Below are 26,727 nucleotides of genomic sequence, written 5' to 3' on the forward strand. Positions count from 1 at the left end.
AGGTCAGCAGCTCAGCCTCTGGGGAGGTTACAATCCCTGGAACAGCCAGGTCTCTACAACCAGAAACAGTCTTTGCATGTGCAGCTTCAGAACCAGACTTGAAGTTCCAGTTAGTGTCCGATGTCCCAGAAACACTTAGGTGCTCACTGAGCAATCTCCTGAGGCCAACACTCACAAAGTAAAACAGTCTTTGAGCCTTTGTGGGAACATTTATCGTCTGTGCTGGAAAGGTGGGAACATCTGGGAGATGCAGCCTTAACACACTGGGCTTCACACGTCCTTGGAGGCAGCTCACTAAACTCAGGGATGCAGACAAAATCAGCACTTGCAGGAACACAATGTGTCCTCTCACAATGAGCTTGGAAGCAGAAACTGAGTTTTCCTCACTGACTGTTTCAGACAGGATTGTGGGAGCAACACAAACAGCAGCTTCAGCTGGAAACACACAGTTTAGTGTCTTTGCTGCTCGCTTTAAGTCACAATAAACAGAAAACTCATTGTGTCTCGTGTCAGAATCAAATCACTCATATACAGGAAAGGAAGAGGCGGAGCTTATTTGCTGCAGGGAGAGGTTAGCAGTCTGTGTCTTTCTCATTTCTGACTCCTACAGAGCTGAAAAACACAGGCTGTTATTGGCTGGCTGACACTGGGATTAATGTCCTTGAAGCCAGCAGTCTTTAATGTCCAGCTTCAGAACGGGCAGGTGAAAAACAGTCCTTTATGTCCTCTGATGTTCAATAAACTGTCCTGATTACTGAGGGAGCAGAGAAAGTGTCTCCATCACTCACCACAGCTGGATGCTCTGAAATCCAGCTGTGGAGAGGAGCGCCGGCGGCGTGGACGCAGTTTAGTAATCAGGGAACGGGAGACAGGAGGGAGACACAGCTGGGACCAATTACACACACGAGACAGGAAACAGTAACACAGGACTGTCAAAGTAAAACAGGAAATACAGAGTCCAAAGTAAGGAGACGTGGGACACAGTGAAGACACACAAACCAGAACTATAATCACAAAACTCAGAGACATAAAGAGTGAATCAGCTGATTCAGTGTTTGTGACAAAAACATGGATCCTGCTTAATAAGTTGTGTTTGTTGGTTTCTGTATTATTTTGTGTATCGCTCTTATGAGCTGTTGTTTTTTCACTGAAATATTATTTAATTGTTTTAAGCTTTTTGTTGACTTTGAAGTGCTTAAGTTGATATTTTTGAACATTTAATTTGTTCGATTATTGTCGAGTCGATAAAACTGTCAAACACAGCTGCTTCCAGCATGGCCGGAGGAGAGGTGGCCGAGCAGACGCACAACACACACAGCTCACAGGTTTGCATTTCTAGATATTGCAGATGTTGCAGAAATTGACAGTAAAGAACTCAGAGATCCAGCGCTGTCTCCTGCCCCTGATTTATACACCACAACACAACGACAGGCGTAACTCACACAAACGGGCAACATGAGGCTCAGATGCTTTGGACATGTTCACATATACTGGACACAGAATGATGAAGATGGAGCTGCAGGAAGGAGGAAAAGAGGAAAAACACAGAAAAGATTCACAGATGTGGTGAAAAAGGACACGACAGGTTCTGTTTGTTAGTTTGGTTTTTCTTTATTTAGTAAAGATTCAGAAATAAAGAGAAGATCACATGTTTGAATATAATATTAATGTTCTGTAATTACAACAAGTCTTTCCAGAGTGAGACAGAGACTGTGCAGAGACTGTAGAAGGACAGAGCAGCAGCAGAGCAGTCCAGATACACTGATGATCCTGTCAGATCCAGAGGGACACACAGGGCTGATGCTGGACTCTACATTGTGTCTGACAGTGGAGCTGTTCTCAGAGCAGTTCACTCTGCAGCACTGACAGTCATCTGCACTTCATTCCTCTGTCAGTCACTGCTGGATGAAGCTCTCCTCTCCACCTCCCAGTAACATGGCCCAGTCAGAGCGTCTCTACACACAAGCTGCTGCTGCTTCAACCTCTCTGGATCATCAGGACACAGCTGCTCCTCTCAGCACACACACCGTCCTGTTTACCATCATCACCTCCACCTGCAGAGAGAAGGAGGAAGAGCAGAGAAGATAAACGAGTGTTTCCAGAGACTCTTCATCAGCTGTCAGTCAGTGATGCAGCACATCCAGTATAAAGAGCAGCAGGGACGTCAGTGCTGGGACTGTACTAGGACTCATTGTTGCTTCACTTTTTCTAATCTTTGGATTTTTATTGAAGTTGATGAAAATGTTTTTCCCTCCTAGTCTGAGTTTGGACTTTCATTCATTAGAAGAACCTTGGTGTGTCCACTCTGAGCTCTGTAGGAACCCCAACAACAAGCCCAACAATCCAGATGGACGGTTCCAGCTGTTAACTGGAGGAATTCCATCCAAACATCTGCTCTCACTAAATTCTTCCTCACCTACAGACTGTGTTCTTCACTGCTTTAAACTTGGAAATCAATGCAGTCATTGGTCTGCGTGCTGCTTTGTTCAGAGAGCTGATTGGCTGTTGACAGCGTTTGATCAGAGCGTGTCAGCCGTTACTATGGTGACCATAAAGGTGAGAAACAGGAAGTGTTTGTGTCCAATCCTGAAGCCTGTCACCGTTCTTCTCTCACAGCTTCACTGAGAAGCTGCAGCTTTACAGGAAACACTGGATCTTTGTTTCATACTGACTGTGTTTAGTACAATACTGCTGACAGCACCACCCACTCACTCCATCACTCTACTTACACCAGAGTCTCCAGTCTGTAGTCTGGACTCCGCTTAAGATCAGACAGCTGCTTCACATCTGGATCCATCAGGTTGTTCCAGCTCAGGTGCAGCTCTCTCAGATGGGAGGGGTTGGACTTCAGTGCTGCTGCCAGATAATCACAGCTGATCTCTGACAAACCACAGCGGTACAATCTGTATAAAGAATGAAAGATGTAAGTTTATTAGACAAAGAGCTTGAAATCATTCAGTGGTTCATCATCTGTTCAGAGCTGAAGAAGGTTCAGAATGTAGAAGTTTAGAAAATGGAAACTCCAAACAGCTGAAGCCAACAGGAAGCAGCTTCAAACAGGAAACTGTGCAGAGTTTCAGACTATATGTCCTGATGCAGCCAGTTGGATTTTGGAGATTTGAATCTCTGTTCTGTGACTAAGTCCTTGAATCATTTCTTCCAGTTGGTCCAACAAGACAGACTAAGTGTTGGACATGTGTTGTGGCTCCATCAGGGGAGCTTCTAAATGTGATGTGATGGCCCCTCTGGGTCTGTCAGGTCACAGGACTGAAGAGAGCTCAAACTGGGCACACAGCTGTTCCAGTCTGGACCAAAGACTCTATACTGGGACTGAGGGACTGCTCTGACTGCACCCACTGGGACTTTTTAAAGGCTCATGTTCTCACTTAGATCATCGATTTCTACTGAGATTTCTTTCTGGGGAAAATGGGGATTACTTTGGAAACAGGAAGTATTTTCCCCAATAAGCAGCCCTGGATTAGTAAATCACTCCAACATGTTCTCAGGCAGAAGAAGCTGTCTTGTTATGAGGGAGAGAAGAAAAAGATTGAGGCACAGAAACCTGTTGAAAGAGAGATAAAGCAGCTAAAATCAGGTGTAAAAGTAAAGCAGAGGATGAGCTGAATAAAGGACACTCAAGGCTGGCTTGGAAAGGAATGAAGTCCATGGTGGGGATGCAGAACAAGGAGCAAAGATGAATGTGATGCTGAATCAGCAGAAGACTTGGACTCATTTGATTCCAGCTTTGATATCATTGATTTCAATGAAGAGCTTTGTGATTGTAGCAAAGGGCTGGTAGCTCTGAGAGTCCCACTGATGAGGTGTTTGTGTGGAAATCTCTTAGTGGGACCAAAGAGAGAAAAAGCCCTGGTCCTGATGCTGTGGGAGGGAAATGATTGAAGTGTGCTGTGAGGAACATTTTCCAGTCCTCCTTGGAACAACAGGAAGTTCCCAGCATATGGAAACAAAGGTTAAGTGTCCTATGGCACTCAGTGATGATGGTGCTGTGGCCCCACCACCTCCACCTCTTTGTAAAGGAACTAACTGTAATCTGAAGCTTCAAATGGAACTAAGACTTCCTCCACTAGGTGGCAGTGTCTGATGAGAAAGTGTTAGTGGAGCTGGCCTGGAGTCAGAAACAGGAAGATGCAGGATTTGGGCTGAAATGGGGAAAAGTGGTTCGCACTAGTGCCTTAAAGCAAGAAGGTTGTAGGTTGAAGCTTGTTGGCCTTTCTGTGGAGGTTGGATGTGTCACGGTTCTGGGTCCGTTGGACCCAGTATTTTGAGTTTATTATGTTTTGGTTTATTTTTGCATTATGGATTGTTTTCTGATGTTCTGGTGCTTTGTTTATTATTATCATTATACATCTGTTTCTATTCTTGGTGAGGGATCAGTTCTTAGGTTTTGGGTTCTCACGTGTATTACAGTTTCTGTTCAGTGTCATGTCTGCATCTGGTTTAGTAATTCTTGTTTCCTGTTTTATTGTGAAAGTCTTTGTCTTATGTTAGTGTGTGCAGCTTAGCTCCCCCGTCTCGTTAGCCCTGATCTCCTCCAGCTGTGTCTCCCTTCTGTTGCCCATTCCCTCATTACTACCCTGTGTATTTAAGCCCTGTGTTTTCCCATGCTCTGTGTCGCGTCGTACCATCAGATTATGCCTGTGTGTTTCGGTTCTCCTTATTCCGTGTTCAATTCATGTTTTGTTTTTGTACCAGCAATAAAGCTGAGGTTTTTGAGTTTCAAGTTAGTGTCTGAGTCCTGCGTTTGGATCCTCCTCTCCGCCTGCCCGCACACAGAGCCCTGACAGGATGTTCTCCCACAGTCCAATGAAATGCTGCTTAGGTTCATTGGTGCTTCTACATTGGCTTCTACTCTATTTTACTTGTTAAGCACCTTGGCATACCCTTGGTTTTTAAGTGTGCTTTATAAATAAAGTTTATTATTATTATTATTATTGGCTGTAGGTGTGGATGTGAGAGAGTGCTTCTCTCTCTGTTGGCCCTGTGATGGACTGCTCACCTGTGCAGGTGGACCACAGCTTTTTCATATACAAATTACAACCTTTAATAGAAACCTATTGGTCAGCATCTTATTAGCCTGCTGTTAGCTTCATTCCACAGAAAACAGAGAAACTAACAGAGTTGATAAAGAATAAAGAGAAATGTGCTGATTTAAAGCCTTTGAAGGGCTTCAGATGATCTCTGTCCACTTCTGTCCACTCATTCATTCATGTAAGCTTTTGAAATGTGAACATTGTTCTGCTGCAGTCAATGGACTAAACCAGAGAAGAAGAAAACAGACTTTACCATGAAGATCCTCAGTGTGGATCAGTATAATATCAGCCTGATGTCTGCAGTTTAGTGTCAGCACAACTTTCACATCATATTCATCTCAGCACAACTAAAACATGCTGACTGACCTCAGAGTTTCAAGTTTACATCCTGGACTCTCCAGGAAACCACACAGATGCTTCACTCCTGGATCCTGCAGGTTGTTGATCCTGCTCAGGTCCAGCTCTCTCAGATGGGAGGGGTTGGACTTCAGTGCTGCTGCCAGATAATCACAGCTGATCTCTGACAAACCACAGTTCCACAATCTGTATAAAGAATGAAAGATGTAAGTTTATTAGACAAAGTGCTTGAAATCATTCAGTGTTTCATCATCTGTTCAGAGCTGAAGAAGGTTCAGAATGTAGAAGTTTAGAAAATGGAAACTCCAAACAGCTGAAGCCAACAGGAAGCAGCTTCAAACAAACACAAGAGAAAAAACTCTGAATGTTTCACATTAAAGTCGTACATTTCTAACAAGAGTATTTTAAAGACAGCGTCACTGATGATCATCTTCTGCCCAGTAAAACTTTGGTTTTCCACATGTGAGTGTTAATGATGCACAAAGACTGTGAGTGCAAAGAGGGAGCGAGGAGGATGACAGAGAGATGGTACAAGAGCATCAAGAACCCAGCGAGGAAATGAGCAGAAGGACTTTGGAGCCTGTTGGATTGAAGCTTTCACAGAGACGTGTTTGACTGGACACCACCAGGACAGACTTTTAATCCCAGGATTTGGATGAGCTTTCTGTCTTTATGGTCACAAATGATGCTGTAACTCTGTGACTGTCCTGGATCAGCAGTATGGTTACGTCCTTTTGACCTGAGTTTCCACAGCTCTTATAACAGCAGTGTACATTCACCTGCAGGCACACGCTGCCTCTGCTTCAGCTCGGTTTATGAAGCACAAACTGCAGGAAGCAAACTCAGACTGGCTCATTTCAATCATGTCCGCTCACAAAGACACTTTGAAACTCTTATCAGTATGTTTCCTGTCCTACTAGGAGGGATCAAACTCGATTGCGGCTCCCGCGAAAATTCGGAAGCAGATTTGCGGCGCCAAAACGCCTGAAACGCGCGTCAGTATAGCGCGTTTCAGGCGTTTGACTCGCGAAAAAAACCACGCGTGTGAGTTTTTGTGTTGCATTTTGTGCATACGCGCGTTTCGCATCTACCACTCAAGTTGGAAAAATCTGAACTCCAGCGTCAAATCGCGCCGCGACAACCAATCAGGAGCCTGGTGACGTGGCTGTAACCTAGGTCAAAGGGGCAGATCCAGCCAAAGCCCTTCATACTTCAATGGTGGGAAGGCTAATCAACGCCGTAGCAAACAACCTGGAGCTGTACGACACCAGCTGCTTTCAGTACCCAGACAGGAATAAAAAGGACCGAGCTTGGAGGAAGATATGTGAAGAGATCGGGCAACCTGGTAAGTTCATTCATTTCTCTTTTGAAAGTTTTTACTGACCCGGGGAAGCAGCACAAAAGCTAGCAAGCCACCGCTATTTTCCCACTGACGTACAAACACCGTTCTGCTTTTATGCATGTTGTCATTTAGGAATATATTTTATTGTTCATTAATAAACAGCACACAGTGGTCCCGCTGTTCATCCGTCACTGCTTTGCTTTTTCGCTGATTTTTTATTGCACAGTACAGCATTGCATTCTGCAGCCTGATTGACAAATCTGCTCCGTGTCGTGTCTCCTGCGCTTGCCAAATTTGTCATGTTTGGTTTTGATAACCATCACGTCCAATAGAAAAAACAGCACAAAAACACCCATAACTACGACCCTCATTCGGAAATAGACACCTGCACCGCGAGGGGAAAAGGCGCATGAAAGTGGCGGGCAGATGAAGACAAACCGCGGCATAATAATACTTTTACGTTTTGCAATCTAAAAAGGTTTGCACTTTGAGAATCAGTTGTGAGAACTGTGACCAGGGGCTAGTTATTCTGAGCAGTGGCGTGTCTAGAAAATTTTTGTTGGGGGGGCCAGGTAGGGGCACAGATTTGGAGAGGGGTGGCAGATGTAATTGGCAGATAATGTTTTAAAAAAAAATTCTACCAACCGTTAACCATAATTCAATAATCCTATAAACCTAATAACCAAATGCACTTTTAACTCTTATTAGAATGAGATTTTAACCACTACGGTGCAAAGTTTTTAGATACTGCGTTGATAAAGTACAAGAGATACAATCAGTGCTTTGTCAGTGTTTACTCAGCATTCAAGGACATCAATATTTACATAGTATTTTTACTGACATATAGTGCACATATGTTTTGGGCAAAAACATTTTTTAATATTAAAATATGAACATTTTAAACATACAATTGACAAATTAGCCAATGCCAATGTAAAACTTTATCTGCCTGTTAAAAAAAGAAGATATTCTTCTCACAAACTGGTGTTTGATTTTGAAACAGGAAAAAAGTGGAGAAACAACTGAAAAGACTAATATTTGAATAAAACCTGAAAGCAAGTAAATACTTTCTATGCTGCCTTATGGTAAACTTTGGTAATATTGATAAAGAACAACACTGGCTGATGATGAAATACAGTCAGCTGGCATGGTGACACTGCCAGTATAACCTGCAGGGCTGGACTGGGACAGAAAATCGGGCATTTTGACTACAGACCGGCCCACCAGGTATTAAAGCCATAAAGCCTTTGAATGAAAACAAACGCTGTTGTGACAGTGATGTACAGTCTTGTTGGTATATGTATGATTTCTATACATTTTACGTCAGATAAAAACTTTGGTTGTAAGATTTAGATAATTATTTAATAAAAGCTAGATATTTTAAATGAGAATAGGAAAGAAAAGTATTTCTTTGTGCCTTTCCCTGTTAATGCCCTACCTGCCCCCCTGGCAACACTTTGCTAGACCCGCCCCTGCACAGTTACCAGCTGTCAGCTGCTTAAAAAAGGATCCTGGTGTTATTTGTCTCTCAGAAACAGTTCATAACTTCAACTCATCCATGTCACCTAAAAGGTAAACCTGTTTCTCCATCACCTGTTCAGCTCTGATGATTCAGTAAGGACATCTCCTGGTTTCATGTTTCCCTCTCACCACATATCCAAACCGACATCATGACCAGCAGCTTTACAGCTGTGGCTCCAGCAAACATCAGCTGATACTAGAAATTAATATTAAATCAATTCTAACAACAGCTGATCAAGCTTAAACGTGCTGCTGTTGTTTAGCGCGACATCTGCTGGTTTCCTCTTTCTGGCGCAAAGTGGGCGATAAACAAACAAGAGAGAAAAGCCGATCAGCTGATCATTGATCAGTTTCATGATTGAAGTAGCAACAGGAGAGGGAGGGGGGAGAATGAGAGGAGAAGAAGCAGCTGTGCAGCGTAAACACAGAGTAACTCCAGCTTTGTGTCTTTTTTCCATTATAGCGAAAGTCCGGGACAAACTGCGTCTCTTCTCAGCTCAATACGAAACGTGTAATATTTTCTCTGAATGACGGACCATTCCATTTTTTTAAGGAGCCGTTGGCAACTCTACTAACTAACCTTATGAATAAAATAAAGTTCACTATCAGTAACATCATAGCACCCACCCAGCTGTATAAAAACTCCGTCAAACTGGCTAGAACGCAGTATGAGTTATTGCAACTGACAGTAAAAAGTCAGCAACATGAAAATAAACTCCACCTAAACTTAGTTTATATCTGACCCAGATAGACTGCAGGTCATAACTTCTTACCTGAAGTTCAGTTCACCTGACACTCGGACTGGCGGCTGCCTCGGGTCTCTCCTCCTCCTGCCTCCCCTTCCCTCATCCACCTGTTGCCTCTGTGGAAGCCCCACCATAGCCACCACCAAACAACTGAGTTATTGTTACACATCGACCTGCATCTGGCCAATCCACCACCTCTCATTGTTCATGCCATTACAAAAAAAATAAAAAATAAGTCACTGAGGATATGCCCGGTATGCCCGATGGCCAGTCCAGCTATGTTAACCTGCAACCAAATCTGCAGCTCCATACAGCAATGTTACGACTTAGATTACATCTTATAACTCATAACTCTTACGTTAGCTGCCCTCAGTAGCATACTGTCTGAAATATTCCACGGCTGCAATAATTCTTTAAGTGTTATTTTTTCCTTGGTATTCTAATTTCGCCGAAGTTTACTAAACTCAACAAACTTGATATTACTTACCGGGACATTTATTCTGTCCTCATTTTCTTTCACCGAAAAATTGTTTCCTGCGGTGCGTCTTTCGTGCTTTGCTCTCCTACCTTTGCTAACGTGATGCGCATAGCGCAGAAGCCGATGCTGCATTCACTTACACTCGGATATCTGAGCTTCACCGTGAAAACATAATCGGACATTTGATATTTGATTGAATTTTATTGTTTTGCCTTTGGGGTGGCACCTGGGGTGGCCAGTCTGGTTGGGGGGGGTGGCCTGTGCCCCCCCAGGCCACCCCGCTGGACACGCCACTGATTCTGAGAACCCCTGCTGCAATAAATGAGGGACCACTGTCTACTCTACGATTATTGTTTTCAACCTGTTAACATTTAATACTGTATTGATAGAACCAACTGATTCTGCAGCAGAGCATCCCCAGTCCCTGAGCCCCTACTGCTGCACCCACAGGTATGTACAGCAGCACTGATAGCTTTTTACTCGGTGGGATTTCCTTGTGATCACCTTTACTAAATATCTACAACCAATCTGATTATATCCTGTTATTGTTTTTTTTTTTTTCAATGTTGAAATTAAAATCTAGTAGCAGCCTTCTCATTTCTTTGTGTTTTGTGCTGTTTTACAGGCCCACAGGGGAGGACGGCTCCGAGGCAGATGAGGGACGGGTCCCAGGACGGTCCATCGGCGGTGGAGCTGGCCATCCTGGAGTCCCTGAAGAGGCCACACCAGTCTCCAATGGAGCAGTTCCTCCTCAGCCTTGTTCCTGCTCTGGAGAGCAGCTGGTCCTTTTTATTCCTGTCTCTCTGTAAATTCTTATATTTTATATATTTATGTTTAATGTTTTTCTGTTTGAGAATTTTAATATTATTTCAAATAAATGTTTATAATGACTAATGTCTCAGTTCTACTACACAGCAAATGTTGGCACACGACTTGACACATGTAGAATTTATTTCATATTATACTAATGACAAAATATACTGATACAGTGGGATGCAGAAGTTTGGGCAACCTTGTTAATAGACATTATTTTCCTGTATAAATCGTTGGTTGTTACAATAAAAAATGTCAGTTAAATATCATACAGGAGACACACACAGTGATATTTGAGAAGTGAAAAGAAGTTTACTGGATTTACAAAAAGTGTGCAATAATTGTTTAAACAAAATCAAGCAGGTGCATCAATTTGGGCACCACAAAAAAGAAATGAAATGAATATTTAGTGCATATCAATGTGTGTGTCTCCTATATGATATATGGGGTGCCTTTGTCTGGACGTGCTTCCCATCCAGAGCTGCACAGCACAGAGGAAAGTTCCAGCGCTCCTGGAATCCCTCTGTGATGGAGCGCCAGTCTCCAGGTGAAGGCACAGCCATGAAGTCGTCCACTAGACAGTCCCAGATGGACGTCGCTGCCTGGGGGGTGATCTGGCTCACCGTGGACACACCGACTCTGAAACTGAACGCGATGGTCCTGAAGGAGTCCCCGGTGACAAGGAACCTGGACAAAATTGTTCAAAATCAGTATTATGTGTACTGCAGTTACAAAATACATCATTCAAATTCCAAAATACTTTTGTGATGTCAGATATAAATCACAAAACATGAATCTTACATAAAACATTTTGTAATTATAAGGATAATTACAAAATGTATATTAGATAATATCTAAAACAGTTGTTTTATTTTACCTTTAACATATCATAATTTGATTGGTAGCAACTTTCACAACTACAGTGAGCCAATCACTCATAATCCCTAAACATGTCAATCAGGTAGGAATGAAGTGAGACATTAATAGAAATAAAGAGTTGTATGTTGACATGTAGCCCTTTCCTTGCTTAAATCATTAATATTTTTGAAAAATTAATCTGTGATAAGACAGCTTATCAAGATAGAACCATGTAACTAGAGATGAACCAAACTGTTCACAGTTTTATCTAACTCTGTTTTAATAAAGGCTGTGACCCCTGCTATAGAGTCTGACAGCTGCAGGGATTATATACAAATATTCAACTATCCCAGAATTAAACCAGGTCTAAATAAAAAGGAGTGAGTATCACTACAAAGGTTAACTCAGTGGTCCTAATGCTACAGTTTGATATCAGCAAACACCGAGCGCATACATTGATGTGACACCACAGCCATGCTATCATGCAAACACTGATAACAGCATAAATCGAATTAAATCGGGACTTGATGAGACCTTCTGAGTATCACTAGAAATATTATAAAGAGTCGTCTCTGTACCACAGTTTGCTTTCAGTAAACACCGACAGCATTCACTGTTAGCATAGCACATCCATGTTAGCAGTGTATAACTGGATGGATTAGCATATTAGCACAGATATCAATAAAGGACTACCGTATTAAATAGTTTTACTAACCTCAGGCAGACGGACAGGCGCTCTGCAGGTGGGATTGAGCGCCTGTAGTTGGTGTCTAGGCGGGCGATGCTGGGACCGACGAGGGAAAGCAGGTCCTCAAACTGGCCGAGTGAACGACGGTGATAGCGCTGGAATCCGCCGTCATCCAGGCGCAGCTCCTGGAGCAAGTGGTGAAACTCACCAAACTGCTCATGCCTCTGGAGGACCTGATGGACCCAGGTACGGCGAGGACGTCTTTTACGCCGCTGCTCTGCTCTCCACAGTACATAGAGAAGGGAGACTCTCTCTTCAAGCGCTAGCTCGACAGCTGCCATCTTGCAAAGATACCGTCTGGCAAAACTTCCTCCCACATCCCTCCCACATTTCCGGTTCACGCGCGTCAAAATATGATATTTTGAGGCGCGATGGATTTTTCTTGGACACGCGTAGAGGTGCGAATGTGCACGCGTCAAATTAGGGGCGTTTTGTTCGCGTCCATCGCGTTCAGTGTGAACACACCGTTAGTGGGTTGAGTGATTCCTGCTGCACTGTTTGTCCTTCTTATTGAAGTGACCTGCTGAGAGCTCACACTGTTCTCTGTAGAAATGATGTCAGTCTGACTCGTCACATGTTTGGAGGAGTGTTTGATGTTTGCTCTTCTGGAAACTCTCAGTATCAAATATGGACGATGCAAAGGAGACACGCTTCAGTCTGTATGGACCTGTTTCTGTAGCTGCCACCATCATTCTACATGTTTGTACATCAGCTGATCAAATCCTGTCTGCTGTCTTCATTTCTCTCTTCACCTGCTTCACTGTCACTGTGTGGGCGGAGCTGCCTGAGCCCCGCCCACACAGAAAGCTCCTCTCTGGAGCTAAACTTCTGCTTCATCTCCGCCTCTTTTCTTCATCCTCCACCTCTCTTTTCTCTTCTTCAGTGTTCTGCAGCCACGGAGCCTCACAGCCGTTAGCACGCCCATACCTGAGCAGCTAGCATTACCCAGCATGCCGTGCAGCAGTGTCAGTTTGTAAATGTGCAAGAATTCCTGCTGTGTGCCGTGACCTTTGACCTGCTAAAGACAGTCAGCTGTGGATGATTCATTGTTGTGTCTGATACTTAGAACTGTGAGGAAGAAGCTACACAGTTAATCAGGGTCCCCTCTCTCTGAATCAGGAAAGGTGGGCAGGCCGCGTGTGGGCCGCGGGCCATACGTTGAGTCTCACTGTTTGAAATGTGAACATTGTTCTGCTGCAGTCAATGGACTAAACCAGAGAAGAAGAAAACAGACTTTACCATGAAGATCCTCAGTGTGGATCAGTATAATATCAGCCTGATGTCTGCAGTTTAGTGTCAGCACAACTTTCACATCATATTCATCTCAGCACAACTAAAACATGCTGACTGACCTCAGAGTTTCAAATCGACATCGTCGATTCTCCAGGAAACCACACAGATGCTTCACTCCTGGATCCTGCAGGTTGCTGTAGGTTCCACTCAGGTCGACTTCTGTGGGATACGAGGGGTTGGACTTCAGTGCTGCTGCCAGATAATCAAGGCCAATATCTGACAAACCACAGTTCTCCAATCTGTATAAAGAATGAAAGATGTAAGTTTATTAGACAAAGAGCTTGAAATCATTCAGTGTTTCATCATCTGTTCAGAGCTGAAGAAGGTTCAGAATGTAGAAGTTTAGAAAATGGAAACTCCAAACAGCTGAAGCCAACAGGAAGCAGCTTCAAACAAACACAACAAGAGAAAAAACTCTGAATGTTTCACATTAAAGTCGTACATTTCTCATAAAAACAGGACAAAGACTTGAAAAAGTCGTGTTTGTCCTTCCAGGAACCACATGGCTTCACTTTTAAAGGTGAAGTGTGACAGAAACGGACATATTTGAAGTCCAACACCTTTTTCCAGTCACATTATTAAAGCAGACAAACTACAAGCTCATTTTCATTGCAACAAGTCATCTTCTGACCTGGACTAACAACACTGGTGTCTATGTGCAGCTGGCTGTGAGACCAGTGCTCAGGGAGCGTCTACAAAGTGCAACACTGAAAGAACATCACACACTCATTTGCTTCCAGCACACAAACATCTACTGTCATTATTCATGTTCCTGCTCCTCTGGATTCACACGGAGCCTCTGCTCTTTATTTACCCGTTGCCATGGTGAATCGTAGTATCGAGGCTCCATAACTCAGACTGAGCATGCTCAGAGCAGATTGGCCTGACTCTGATCAGCTGATCTAGAAGAGGAAACTCTGCTATATGTACATTATTACATCTACACCTGAATCTCAACACTCACAAATATATCAACTGTGTTTAATATTTTGGCACGTAGATCATTCATGTGCTTCAGCTCTTCTTACATTTTACCGCCAACACGTTTCAAAAGGAGCAGCTTTGACTTTGAAGGCCAGCTGTCTCTGTTTCCTGTTTTCCTTGTTGGATAATGGAACAAGTCGATGCTTCAGTGCGTTGAATCGAGCGTTGAAGAATGAATCCACACGTCAATAAACATTTTCATCAGCACAAGCAGGACAATGAAAGCAGGAAATACCCCAAAACTGCCATTTCTCCTTCTACAACTTCAACAACTGCACATGAATTAAACTTCATACACAGACTCACAGTCTCTGGTTGCTCTGAAATCTCACTGACAGCCAATAGAAATAAAGAAAAGTCCAGACTGACAGTCTCTGTGGGGTTAGGCAGTGAACTGCTCACGCTGCGTTCAAGTGCATCACAAACTATCAGAATTGGATCCAACTTTGTGAAGCAGATTTCTTCTCAGCTGCTGTTTTGAACATTTCCTCAGGAACTGTGTTAAACTCTGTAAATGAACAGAACTATTTCTACATTTGAAACTATGGATTCATTTTCCCGTTCACTTCTGTACATTAGTGTATAAATGAATGTTAGACTGGGCTCCATGGAAACACTTGGACTGGTCTCAGCTGCCTTCTTCCTGAGTCATTCCAACAGAGTCCTTTCTCTTCTCCAGCTTCTGTTTGAAATCCTCTCACAGAGCCTGAATCCTGCTTTGCTGTCATGTTTGGGCCTGTGTTAGGCTGCTGTGTGTTCCTCTGCTTTAACACACACCTCACCACAGCAGCTGTGTGGGTCGTCTCTGTAGCAGCCAGATCAGCTTCTGATACATGAACATCATCCTAACTTCACCTTCATTAGCTTTGACATTCATGTCTTTCTTTTCTCTCTGTTTCCACACAAGCTCAAAGTCTCTGCAGCCTGTTTTTATTTGCTACCATCAGATCTTCATCATCCTCATTCACATCCCTCACACACTCTACAGCCTCATCAGCACTGACTTCATCTTCACTGACTGATGGAGCACAACATGAACCTGTGGAGGCTGAGACAAACATGTCAAACATCTCCCCGTCACCACTGCACTTCTGTCAGCCTTTAAATGAACCCTGCTCAAGTCTGTCACTTCTGTTTGGAGCCAAAAGGAAAAACTGTTGCTCACTCTGGAAAGACAACATTTCTGAAAGCACTCAAACTTCTTCATGTTTGTCTTCAGACACATCCTGAACATTTAGGAACTAAAGAAAGTTTCAAACCTCAAAGACCTGAAATATAGAAAAACAACAACAGCTGCAGTCAGTGAACTCACCTCAGAGTCTCCAGCCGACAGTTTGGACTCTCCAGTCCAGCACACAGAAGCTTCATCCATGAATCCTGCAGCTTGAAGTTGTTACTCATGTCCAGCTCTGTCAGATGGGAGGGGTTGGACTTCAGAGCTGAGGCCACGACTTCACAGTGAGTCTCTGAGAGTCCACACTGAGTCAGTCTGTGATGATAGAAAATATAAAATGTGTTATTATAAAAGCAGAAAATCTGCATTTTAAACACAGACTGAATGTATATGAAGGCAAAACAGAGTGAAGTCATAATCTGATGAATCTGCTCTTCACATCTGTGCTTCAGCTCCTCTTACTGTGTTTGACATGACACAACGACTGAGTCTCTCTCAGACCTGCAGACTTTGAATGAGAATCTTTGTTTGGCTTTAATCTGCAGATGAAGGAGGAAGATGGTGTCACATTTAGGCTTCCATAATGTCCACAGTCTGTCACTGAGATCTGATCCAGAGTCAGAGTGAAGACACACATTTGGACTGTTTCCTGTTTTGACTCCAGGACATTTTGAATGAGCTCAGCTCAGTGAAGAGTTCCAGCTGGAAAGATGATCTCTGTTTGCTACCTGCTGTCAGGTACGACTGCCATAATAAACATGGAGAGTGAGCATGAAGGTGCAGAGGAAGACTCTAGTGTCATTTTTTAATGGTTTTTAAAAGGGTTTTTAAGGGTTTTCATGGATGGTTTGATTTCCAGCAGGACACTTAAACATGACAGTGGACGTCCTAAAGAACATATTCACTGATATGAAACGTGTCATTGAACAGGATTACTATCAGTGCAAACATGATGGAAACAGCTGTGACTGCATGGATGTGACACACTTCAAATCTGCTCTTCACTCTTGGATTTGGGATCCACGGAGCTGCTCTGTGTCAACAAAGGAATGGTGTGGAAGGTCGCAGCGTACGGACACAAACACTGTGAGGTAACGGCGTAAAAACTAAACAATCAGCTCTGTGATTAATGAGGACATGAAGTCAGACATTCCTCATTAGGAGCAGCAGGAATGAAAGTGACTCCATGTGCTGCTGGGACTTCAGCGTTAGCTCACATATCTGACACATGTTCAGTCCAGATGTCAGCAGTGTCTTCTCACTCAGTTTGTCCCACTGTTGGCAGTAAGAGAGCACAGCTGGTTCACCTCTGACCCCCACTCTGAACCACAGCACTGTCACTCATCAGTACATCACACTTTAACCACACTGAACCAGAGTCTTCCTCAGCACCCTCATCCTCACTCACCATGTTTGTGTATCTGACTATTTCCTCATTAACCACAGAGATGATGAACTCACAGAGCTGAAGGAGACTTAATGACACACACACACACACACACACACACACACACACACGCACAGACACACACACACACACACACTCTACAATAACAGCCCACAGGTGTTCACTAGCTGATAAATTGCTTAAAGAGGAAACAGACACAGAGCGATGGTGGAGTCAGGAAAAGCATCACCGATCAAAGAGGAGAAGCTCAGATGGTGACTGCTCTGGATATTTGTTGTTGTTTTTAAGGTTACTTTATTTATACCCACAGGTAAATTTACTTTACAGAAAAATGATATCATCCCTTCAAACACACAATGAAAACGCCTCACAATAACATACTTGAACATTTCGGCTCAAATCAAAAACCATTCTTCTTCTTATTGAGTTCAGTGACAGCAGCAGGACAAAGCTGTTTCTACAATGCTTTGTCCTGCATCTTGAAATACAAACCTCTGTTCTCAGGAAAGAAGCTGAAATTCACCCCGTAGAGGATGGGAGCCATTTTTAAGAATTGATAATAGGGCTGGGCCGTCTCATACTGTTCACGGTAACACCGGTATAATGTTGGTCCGTCAGACACACAACAAAGCACTATTTTTGGTAGCGCATGCTAGCGGGCCGTCGTTATTACCGTGTTTTTGGAAAATACGGCGCACTTAAAATCAATCCTTTGATTTTTCTGAAAGTCGACAGAGCCCCTTATAATCCCGTGTGCCTTATGTATGAACTCTGGTTGTGTTTACTGACCTCGAAACCATTTTATGTGCACGGCGCTCGAAATGTTTCAGTACGACTTTGCTGAGCTACGGAGCCGCACCGCTTGATGGATTGTGGGAGCATTACGGCTGTCGTAGGCGGAGCCTCGCGGAGTGATACGTGCTGTTCTTCAACATAATATTACCGTATTGTGTGTGTATAACCTCTTTTTAAGTGTTGTGGATGTTATACATGGTAATGCTGAGGATGTGTCGGCCACTGGAAACGCCTTTTGGTTAAACTGTCAGCGAGGATTTTGCATTTGCACTGTTACATTTTTATATAACTTTAAAGCACATTAAAAAACAGCTGCTTGTTTAAGTGAAAATACATTGATGGTTTTTGCACTAATAAAGTTGTGGAGTTGTAAAGTATTTTGTCTGGTGTCAATTATGTCGTCAGTTATATCGTCAGTTATATCGTTATCGCAAATTTTCAAATGTATATCGTGATAAATATTTTTGGTCATATCGCCCTGCTCTAGCTGATAAAGCCATCCTCTGTACCTCAAAGGAGCTTGCAAAGAAAAAAGCGTCTGGACTTCTTTAAGTTGCTTGAAGACGTTTCACCTCTCATCCGAGAAGCTTCTTCAGTTCTAAGGTCAAATGGTGGAGAGTCTCAGATATAAACCTAGTGGGAATGACCCCCCACAGAGGGACAAAAGGACCCCCTGATGATCCTCTAATCGCCTGAGCCAAGGTGTAAACTGGGTGTGGGTCCCAATCAGCCAGAGTTTCGGGTGAGTTCATTGTGAAACCTGGCCCCACCTTATCATGTGAATTCCTGAGATCAGATAGCCCAGGATACAGGAAAAGAAGGCCGTCGCTTCCCTGAGCAAAGACCACAACATCACTGTTTTACCAGCTGATAAGGGAAGATGCACCGTGGTCCTAAACACTACAGATTACCATACAAAGATCACTACTCTCCTCAGTGACAAAAATACCTACAAAGCCCTAAAGCGAGACCCCACAAGCAGCTACAAAAAGAAAGTTATAGCTTGCCTTCAAGACTTTGAAAAGGACAAAATCATTGACCGCCTTACATATCACCGCCTTTACCCAGGGGATACCATACCCTGCATTTACGGACTTCCTAAAATCCACAAGGAAGCTGTCCCACTCAGACCCATAGTCAGTAGCATAAACTCAGCCACTTATAACATTGCTAAACACCTTGCTACCCTCCTTGCTCCTCTCGTGGGGAACACCCCACACCACATCAAGAACTCCACCGACTTCACCGACAAGGTCCAGAAACTTACCCTGGATCCAGATGAAACCATGGTGTCCTTTGATGTAGTCTCTCTCTTCACTTGCATACCCACCACGGAGGCCGTGGAGACTGTCAGAAAACGACTACAAGAAGACAGCTCCTTGGAGGACAGGACCAACTTCACACCCGATCAGATCTGCACACTGTTAGACCTCTGCCTCACCACTACATATTTCAAGTACAACGAAGGCTTTTACAGACAAAAACATGGCTGTGCCATGGGCTCCCCCGTGTCACCTATTGTAGCCAACCTTTACATGGAGGAAGTGGAAAGAAAGGCTCTTGGCTCTTTCAAAGGAAGAGTACCCAGCCACTGGTACAGATATGTGGACGATACCTGGGTCAAAATCAAGACACAAGAAGTGGATTCCTTCACTGCGCACATTAACGCTGTGGATAAAAACAGAAAGTTCACCAGGGAAGACACAAAGGACGACTGTCTGCCTTTCCTGGACTGCGCTGTGCACATTGAAGAGAACGGCAACCTCAACATCGAAGTTTACCGGAAGCCCACACACACGGACCAGTACCTCCTCTTTGACTCCCATCACCCTCTGGAACACAAACTTGGAGTAATCAGGACCCTACACCACTGGGCAGAACATGTTCCCTCTAAGCCTGAAGGAAAAAGAAGGAACACACACATGTAAAGGAAGCACTCAAAACCTGCGGCTATCCTAAATGGGCGTTCTTAAAGTCAGCAAAGAGGCACAGAAAAGAAGACCAGACACCAGCGAGGGAGGATAAGAAGGACAGACGCAACAACATTGTCATCCCCTATGTAGCCGGTGTATCAGAGAAACTCAGGAGAGTTTTCTCCAAGCACAACATCCCAGTGCATTTCAGACCCAGCAACATGCTCAGACAAAAACTGGTTCACCTGAAAGACAAAATGCCAAAACACAGACTTAACAATGTGGTGTATGCTGTACAGTGCAGCGAGGAATGCTCAGACCTCTACATTGGAGAGACCAAACAGCCACTTCACAAGCGCATGGCACAACACAGAAGAGCCACCTCCACAGGACAAGACTCAGCAGTCCATCTGCATCTTAAGGATAAAGGACACTCTTTGAGGATGCCAATGTTCACATTTTGGACAGAGAGGACAGATGGTTTGAAAGAGGAGTGAAAGAAGCATCTATGTCCACTGTGAGCGACCATCTTTGAACAGAGGCAGTGGTTTACGACACCAACTCTCTGCCATCTATAATCCAGTTTTGAGATCCTTCCCAGACGCCTTAACGCCCACTCACATCCTGGGCCATCTGACCTCAGGAATTCGCATGATAAGGTGGGGCCAGGTTTCACAATGAACACACCCGAAACTCTGGCTGATTGGGACCCACACCCAGTTTCACACCTTGGCTCAGACGATTAGAGGATCATCAGGGGGTCCTTTTGTCCCTCTGTGGGGGGTCACTCCCACTAGGTTTATATCTGGGACTCTCCACCATTTGACCTTAGAACTGAAGAAGCTTCTCGGATGAGAGGTGAAACGTCTTCAAGCAACTTAAAGAAGTCCAGACGCTTTTCTTTGCAAGCTCCTTTGACTACGATGACCTGGATGACTGAGAACCTTCACAGACATCCTCTGTACCTGTTTAGAGTACAGGGAGGTCAAACAGGACTGTGACTCACCTATCAGACGACTGGACCGTCTCACTATCTGACTCAGTGAGTTTTTCTCTGACCGAACCAAAAGATAAAATGGACTCAATAAAAAAAATCCTCCCTCGCTGGTGTCTGGTCTTCTTTTCTGTGCCTCTTTGCTGACTTTATAAACGCCCATTTAGGATAACCGCACATTTTGAGTGCTTCCCTTACATGTGTGTGTTCCTTCTTTTTCCCTTCAGGCTTTGAAAAACATGTTCTGCCCGGTGGTGTAGGGTCCAGGAAAGAAGATCAGACACCAGCGAGGGAGGATAAGAAGAACAGACGCAACAACATTGTCATCCCCTATGTAGCCGTTGTATCAGAAAAACTCAGGAGAGTTTTCTCCAAGCACAACATCCCGGTGCATTTCAGACCCAGCAACACACTCAAACACAAACTGGTTCACCCGAAAGACAAAACTCCAAAACACAGACTTAACAATGTGGTGTTTGCTGTACAGTGCAGCGAGGAATGCTCAGACCTCTACATTGGAGAGACCAAACAGCCACTTCACAAGCGCATGGCACAACACAGAAGAGCCACCTCCACAGGACAAGACTCAGCAGTCCATCTGCATCTAAAGGTCAAAGGTCACTCTTTGAGGATGCCAATGTTCACATGTTGGACAGAGAGGACAGATGGTTTGAAAGAGGAGTGAAAGCAGAATCTATGTCCACTGTGAGCGACCATCTTTGAACAGAGGCGGGGTTTACGACACCAACTCTCTGCCATCTATAATCCAGTTTTGAGATCCTTCCCAGACGCCTTAACGCCCACTCACATCCTGGGCCATCTGACCTCAGGACATCACATGATAAGGTGGGGCCAGGTTTCACAATGAACTCACCCGAAACTCTGGCTGATTGTGACCCACACCCAGTTTCACACCTTGGCTCAGATGTTTAGAGGATCATCAGGGGGTCCTTTTGTCCCTCTGTGGGGGGAAACTCCCACTAGGTTTATATCTGGGACTCTCCACCATTTGACCTTAGAACTGAAGAAGCTTCTCAGATGAGAGGTGAAACGTCTTCAAGTAACTTAAAGAAGTCCAGACGCTTTTCTTTGCAAGCTCCTTTGACCACGATGACCTGGATGACTGAGAGCCTTCACAGACAGCAGTGATACATCTGCTGCTGTCAGGCCTGCAGGTATCAGGTTGTTGTTCTCCTTCATCTCATAGTGGACAGAAATTATTTTTTGGAGCTGTACAAATAATTTGTGTGGCATCAGATTTGATGCAGAACAGCTGATTGTTCTGTAAATAGTTTGAAATGTTTGTTTAAACAACATCTTGAAACAGAGACTGAAAAGAGTTCATACAATGGAACGAATGACAGCAAGCTTGCAACTAAAGATGGAGATCTTCTACCAGGAACTGTGTGGCCAGATCCTGAATGAACAAGAACTTTGGAACATTACTAATATGAAGCTATAAATCTCTATACGACATGCTATCATATTAATCTTGGTCTGTTTTTGTTTCCTTTCCTGTCTTAAATGGTCTCATGACAGAGAATGTTAACATGTTGTTTGTTTGTTTATTACCCCAAAAATGACTAAATAAACATCTAAAAAACCCAAAAAACCGCCTTGGCTGCATTTTTAGATAAACAGCTGCAAAAAACTTTTTCTGCATAACTCAGTAACTTTTTTGAAGAACTATATAATTAACTGCCCAACATTGGTCTTTATTTACTGTACTTGCAGACAGAGTTACAGACTCTCTCCCAGACCACAGACTCATAATACAAGTCAGAGCTTTATAAAAAGAAAAAAGAAAGTTGTGTTTTCAAAATTGGAGTTCAAGTTATTTTCCTTCCAATAGTGTTAACATACTACAGGTCATGGACAAGATTGTTTTTAATTTTCATTGTAAGTGGGATAAAGCAGTTACTTAAAAGTAGTCTAACATAAATGCTGTAATTTGATTACTTTAATAAACATGTAACTTGGATGGACGTGATGCTGGCGTGACCACAGTGGTCCAAGGAGGGAGTTTTGTGCGTTTGCTCAGACACATGAAACATTAGAGGGAACGTTGCTCCTCCCACCACTGAACAAAGTCCTCAGTGACTGGACCGTGGCTGGTTTCACCCTCTTTCAATAAGCTGACAATAACAGAGTCATCTGCATATTTAATGATGGCCCAGTTTTCATATCTGCTCTGACACATGTTTGTATAGAGAGTGAATAATAAGGGTGATAAGACGCAGCCTTGAGGAGAACCTGTGGAGGAGAACACTGGGTCAGACAGAACCCCATTTATTCTGTTTGTGACCTGTCAGTTAGAAAATCTCAAATCCAGCCCACCAGGTTCTCCCTGATTTCAAACTGTTCTAAAAGTCTTTTAGTTAAAATATGGGCTGTGTTGTATTAAAAGCTGCAGAAAAATTGATGAACTGAAGTCTTGCAGAAGTCACTTCACTCTCTACATGTGTAAGAATCAGATTTAGTCAAAGTGCGTCCTCCACTCCTCTGTTGGGCCTGTATGCAAACTGCATTGGATCCAGCTGATGTTCAGTCTCTTTCATAACCACATTTCTGATGAGTTTTTCAGAGACTTTCTGAGGTGTGGGCAACAGGCCTGAAGTCGTTTAGAAGTTTTGGACGACTAGATTTAGGGACAGGAACCACGACTGCTTCTTCCCAAAGAGAGGACACATGCTGCACTAATGTTATCAGGACCCTGGCTCTTGTTCACATTAACTGCATGAAAGGCCTTTTGGACATCGCTGAGTTAAATGATAAAGTGCTGAGTGTCTCTCAGTTTCAGTTCCAAAATATCCTCGCTAACATCAGAAGAACTGAAACGAGCATAAAACACATTCAAGTGTTTGCAAAATCTTTGTCTGATCATCTAAAATGATCTGACTGCTGCTCTGAGGATGTTCAAACTAGGGCTGGGACGACGCGTCGACGTCATCGATTACGTCGACATGTGAAGTACGTTGACCTAAACAAGAAAATGTGCGTCGATGCGTCATCACTTTCAAAACAGACACGGCGGCAGCGAGTAGCGGCAACATGAGTGAGGCAGCCGCAGCCAACTTAAATCACTCCACCCCAACACGCAGTTCTACAGTACGGGGATATTTGAACAGAAAAGGAAGTGATGCAAGCGTTTCCCGGCTTTGTAAGGTGGAAATGGCCTATCAGAAAAGCACGACGGCTATGCACCAGCACCTCAAACGACGGCATCCAGGAGCAGCTTCTGCTTCAGACTGAAAAATTCATCGATTAGGAAAATGATGGTTTTGCCCAGCCCTATTTCAAACCCTGCTATGGTTTTCATACAAGTCCAGGCATCAGACTTCACTACAAAGAAGCTCTTCATAGACTCTTATTTCTGTCTAACAGGAACGTCTGAATGACCAACAGCAGCAGCAGATTTAAAACACCGCCCCCTAATGACACAACACAGGTACTACATGTAGATGTGAGTCTACAACACAGCGTACGATGACCAATGCAGGATCATGCTAAGTGTTAGGTTTTGTATTGTTGATTGTCATTTATGCTTAGAAATATTTAACCATATATGCTTAGAGGTGTATAATCAATTGTGTAGTGATAGTCTGCAAACTTGTGTGTATTAGAGAGCACTCTGGGAGCACGAGAGAGGTCGTTTTATTGTAGGATTAACGTGGCTATATCTGTTTTAGGCTAAGTGCCTTTTGTTTAGATGAACTGCTGGACTTCCTCACCGTGTTATCTAGGGTGAAGCATCTAGGGTGAGACTACCCTCTTTATGACCAAGGATGTACCTTTTGTGCTTTTATGTTATATGACCCTTTGATCAGCAGTGCCACACACACACACACACAGTATTCTTTGTTCACATGTATACCTATGTAAGATGTCATATGTTAATGAACCTATGCATATTCATGTAACCTCAATAAAAGAGCAGTGTTACGGGGGAGCGGACGAGAGCAACTGGGGTCAAGCGAAGGAACGGCGTTTGTCCGGTTCTCTCCCGTGCACGAGAAACATGAAGAACTTTGCCTACTTCGTGTCTTGCTTGCTGTGTAATTATATTGTCTTCAACGTTCCAGCGAATAGGTTCAAGCTACAAACCTATCACTAAGTGATCAACAGAAAATATCATTTCATTTGAGAAACAAACTAATGAGAGTCGTTTAGTGCTGTGTGTATCTGAAGAACTAAACTACTAACCTACACTCATGTTAATGAGCACATCTGGACTCACCCAGCCTTTCTGCAGTTCCTCACAGCTGGAATCAGTCGACGTCGTCCGTCCTCTGATGTGTTGTACTTCTGCAGGTCCAACTCATCCAGAACCTCCTCTGACATCTGCAGCATGAAGGCCAGAGCTGAGCAGTGGATCTCAGAGAGTCTCTTTGATCTGTTCTCTGACTTCAGGAACTCTTGGATCTCCTGATGTACTGAGAGGTCGTTCATCTCCATCAGACAGTGGAAGATGTTGATGCTTCTGTCAGGAGAGATTTTATCATCATCCTCATCATAATCTTCACTGTTCATCTCCTTCAGGTTCTTGATGACTCTCTGAATGGTTCCTGGACTGTTCTCTGTCTGACCCAGCAGACCTCCTAAGAGTCTCTGGTTGGACTCCAGACAGAGGCCATGAAGGAAGCGAACAAACAGGTCCAGGTGGCCATTTTTACTCTGGAGGGATTTCTCCATGGCTCTGCTCAGGAAATAATCCAGAGATTTGAAATTTCTTCCATTTCTACGACCAAACCCATCAAAATCAAAAACACCACCGAACTCTAAGTTATTCAGCTCATTCCAAGAATTGCCTGCATCATAAACATACTCCTCCTCATTCCAGTCTATGCTCAAAAAGTCCCTCAGCACCTTTGTCTTCCTGCTGGTGAAACAGTGGAACATGTAGACTGCAGCCAGAAACTCCTGAATGCTCAGATGAACAAAGCAGTAGACTGGTTTCTGGAAGATCACACACTCTCTTTTGAAGATCTCTGTACAAACTCCTGAGTACACCGAGGCCTCTGTCACATCCAGACCACACTGCTCCAGGTCTTCTTGGTAGAACATGATGTTTCCTTTCTCCAGATGTTCAAACGCCAGCCTCCCCAGCTTCAGAAGAACTTCCCTGTCAACCTCCGTGAGCTCCTGAAGACTCGTCTCATGTCCGTCATGGTACTTGTTCTTCTTCCTCTTTGTCTGAACCAGCAGGAAGTGTGAGTACATGTCAGTCAGGGTCTTGGGCAGCTCTCCTCTCTGCTCTGTAGTCACCATGTGCTCCAGAACTGTAGCAGTGATCCAGCAGAAGACTGGGATTCTACACATGATGTGGAGGCTCCTGGATGTCTTCATGTGGGAGATGATTCTGCTGGACAGCTCTTCATCACTGAATCTCCTCCTGAAGTACTCCTCCTTCTGGGCGTCAGTGAAGCCTCGTACTTCTGTTAGCCTGTCGACACATGTAGGAGGGATCTGATTGGCTGCTGCGGGTCGGGAAGTTATCCAGACGAGAGCCGAGGGAAGCAGATTCCCCTGGATGAGGTTTGTCAGCAGCTGGCTGACTGATGACTTCTGTGTGACATCAGACAGCAGCTTCCTGTTGGTGAAATCCAATGAAAGTCTGCTTTCATCCAGGCCGTCAAAGATGAACAGAAGCTGAGAGACAGCCAGCTTCTCTGCTGAGACCTTCTGTAATGTTGGATGGAAAACATGGAGCAGCTCCAGAAGACTGTACTGCTCATCTCTGATCAGGTTCAGCTCCCTGAATGAAAGCAGAACCACCACACTGACATGTTGGTTCTCCAAGCCCTCTGCCCAGTCCAGAGTGAACTTCTGCACTGAGAAGGTTTTTCCAACACCAGCCACGCCGTTGGTCAGAACCACTCTGATGGGTCTCTGTTGGTCAGGTAAGGCTTTAAAGATGTCCTGGCACCTGATTGGAGCGTCATGGAGGGCGTCCATCTTGGAAGCTGTCTCCAGCTGCCTCACCTCATGTTGGGTATGAACCTCTTCACTCTGTCCCTCTGTGATGTAGAGCTCAGTGTAAATGGTGTTGAGGAGGGTTCTACTTCCTGTTTCATCACTTCCTTCAGTCACACGTTCACATCTCCTCCTCAGACTGATCTTATGTTCATCTAAAACCTCCTGCAGACCAACATCTGCTGACAGAAAGAAAAACAGAAAGAAAACTCTTCAATGTCTGAACAACAAGAAGTCCAGTTTTCAGAAATGAGTCCATCAACAGACAGATGTTCAGTC

The 26,727-nt window shown here is 44.0% G+C and overlaps 1 protein-coding gene across 2 annotated transcripts in view; it reads right to left on the minus strand.

Annotated features, from left to right (window-relative positions):
* Positions 1–1,873: 1,873 nt before the first annotated feature.
* Positions 1,874–26,727, minus strand: part of LOC146626039 (protein NLRC3-like) — a 29,982-nt gene continuing 5,128 nt past the window's right edge. The window contains exons 4-9 of one of the 2 annotated variants that reach the window (XM_085363156.1): positions 24,713–26,627; positions 15,504–15,680; positions 13,267–13,446; positions 5,418–5,594; positions 2,730–2,903; positions 1,874–2,054 (exon numbers count right to left, since the gene is read on the minus strand). In XM_085363156.1, the coding sequence (XP_085219282.1) occupies positions 2,045–2,054; positions 2,730–2,903; positions 5,418–5,594; positions 13,267–13,446; positions 15,504–15,680; positions 24,713–26,627 (2,633 nt within the window). In that variant the 3' untranslated portion in view covers positions 1,874–2,044. Of the gene's footprint in view, positions 2,055–2,729; positions 2,904–5,417; positions 5,595–13,266; positions 13,447–15,503; positions 15,681–24,712; positions 26,631–26,727 lie in introns of both variants that reach the window. The other variant, XM_085363155.1, reaches the window with a different exon arrangement.

Source organism: Diplotaxodon limnothrissa, linkage group LG9 (genome assembly GCF_057381915.1).
Source record: "Diplotaxodon limnothrissa isolate DT_005_m linkage group LG9, D_limnothrissa_male_GT1.1, whole genome shotgun sequence".
NCBI classification, from domain to species: domain Eukaryota; kingdom Metazoa; phylum Chordata; class Actinopteri; order Cichliformes; family Cichlidae; genus Diplotaxodon; species Diplotaxodon limnothrissa.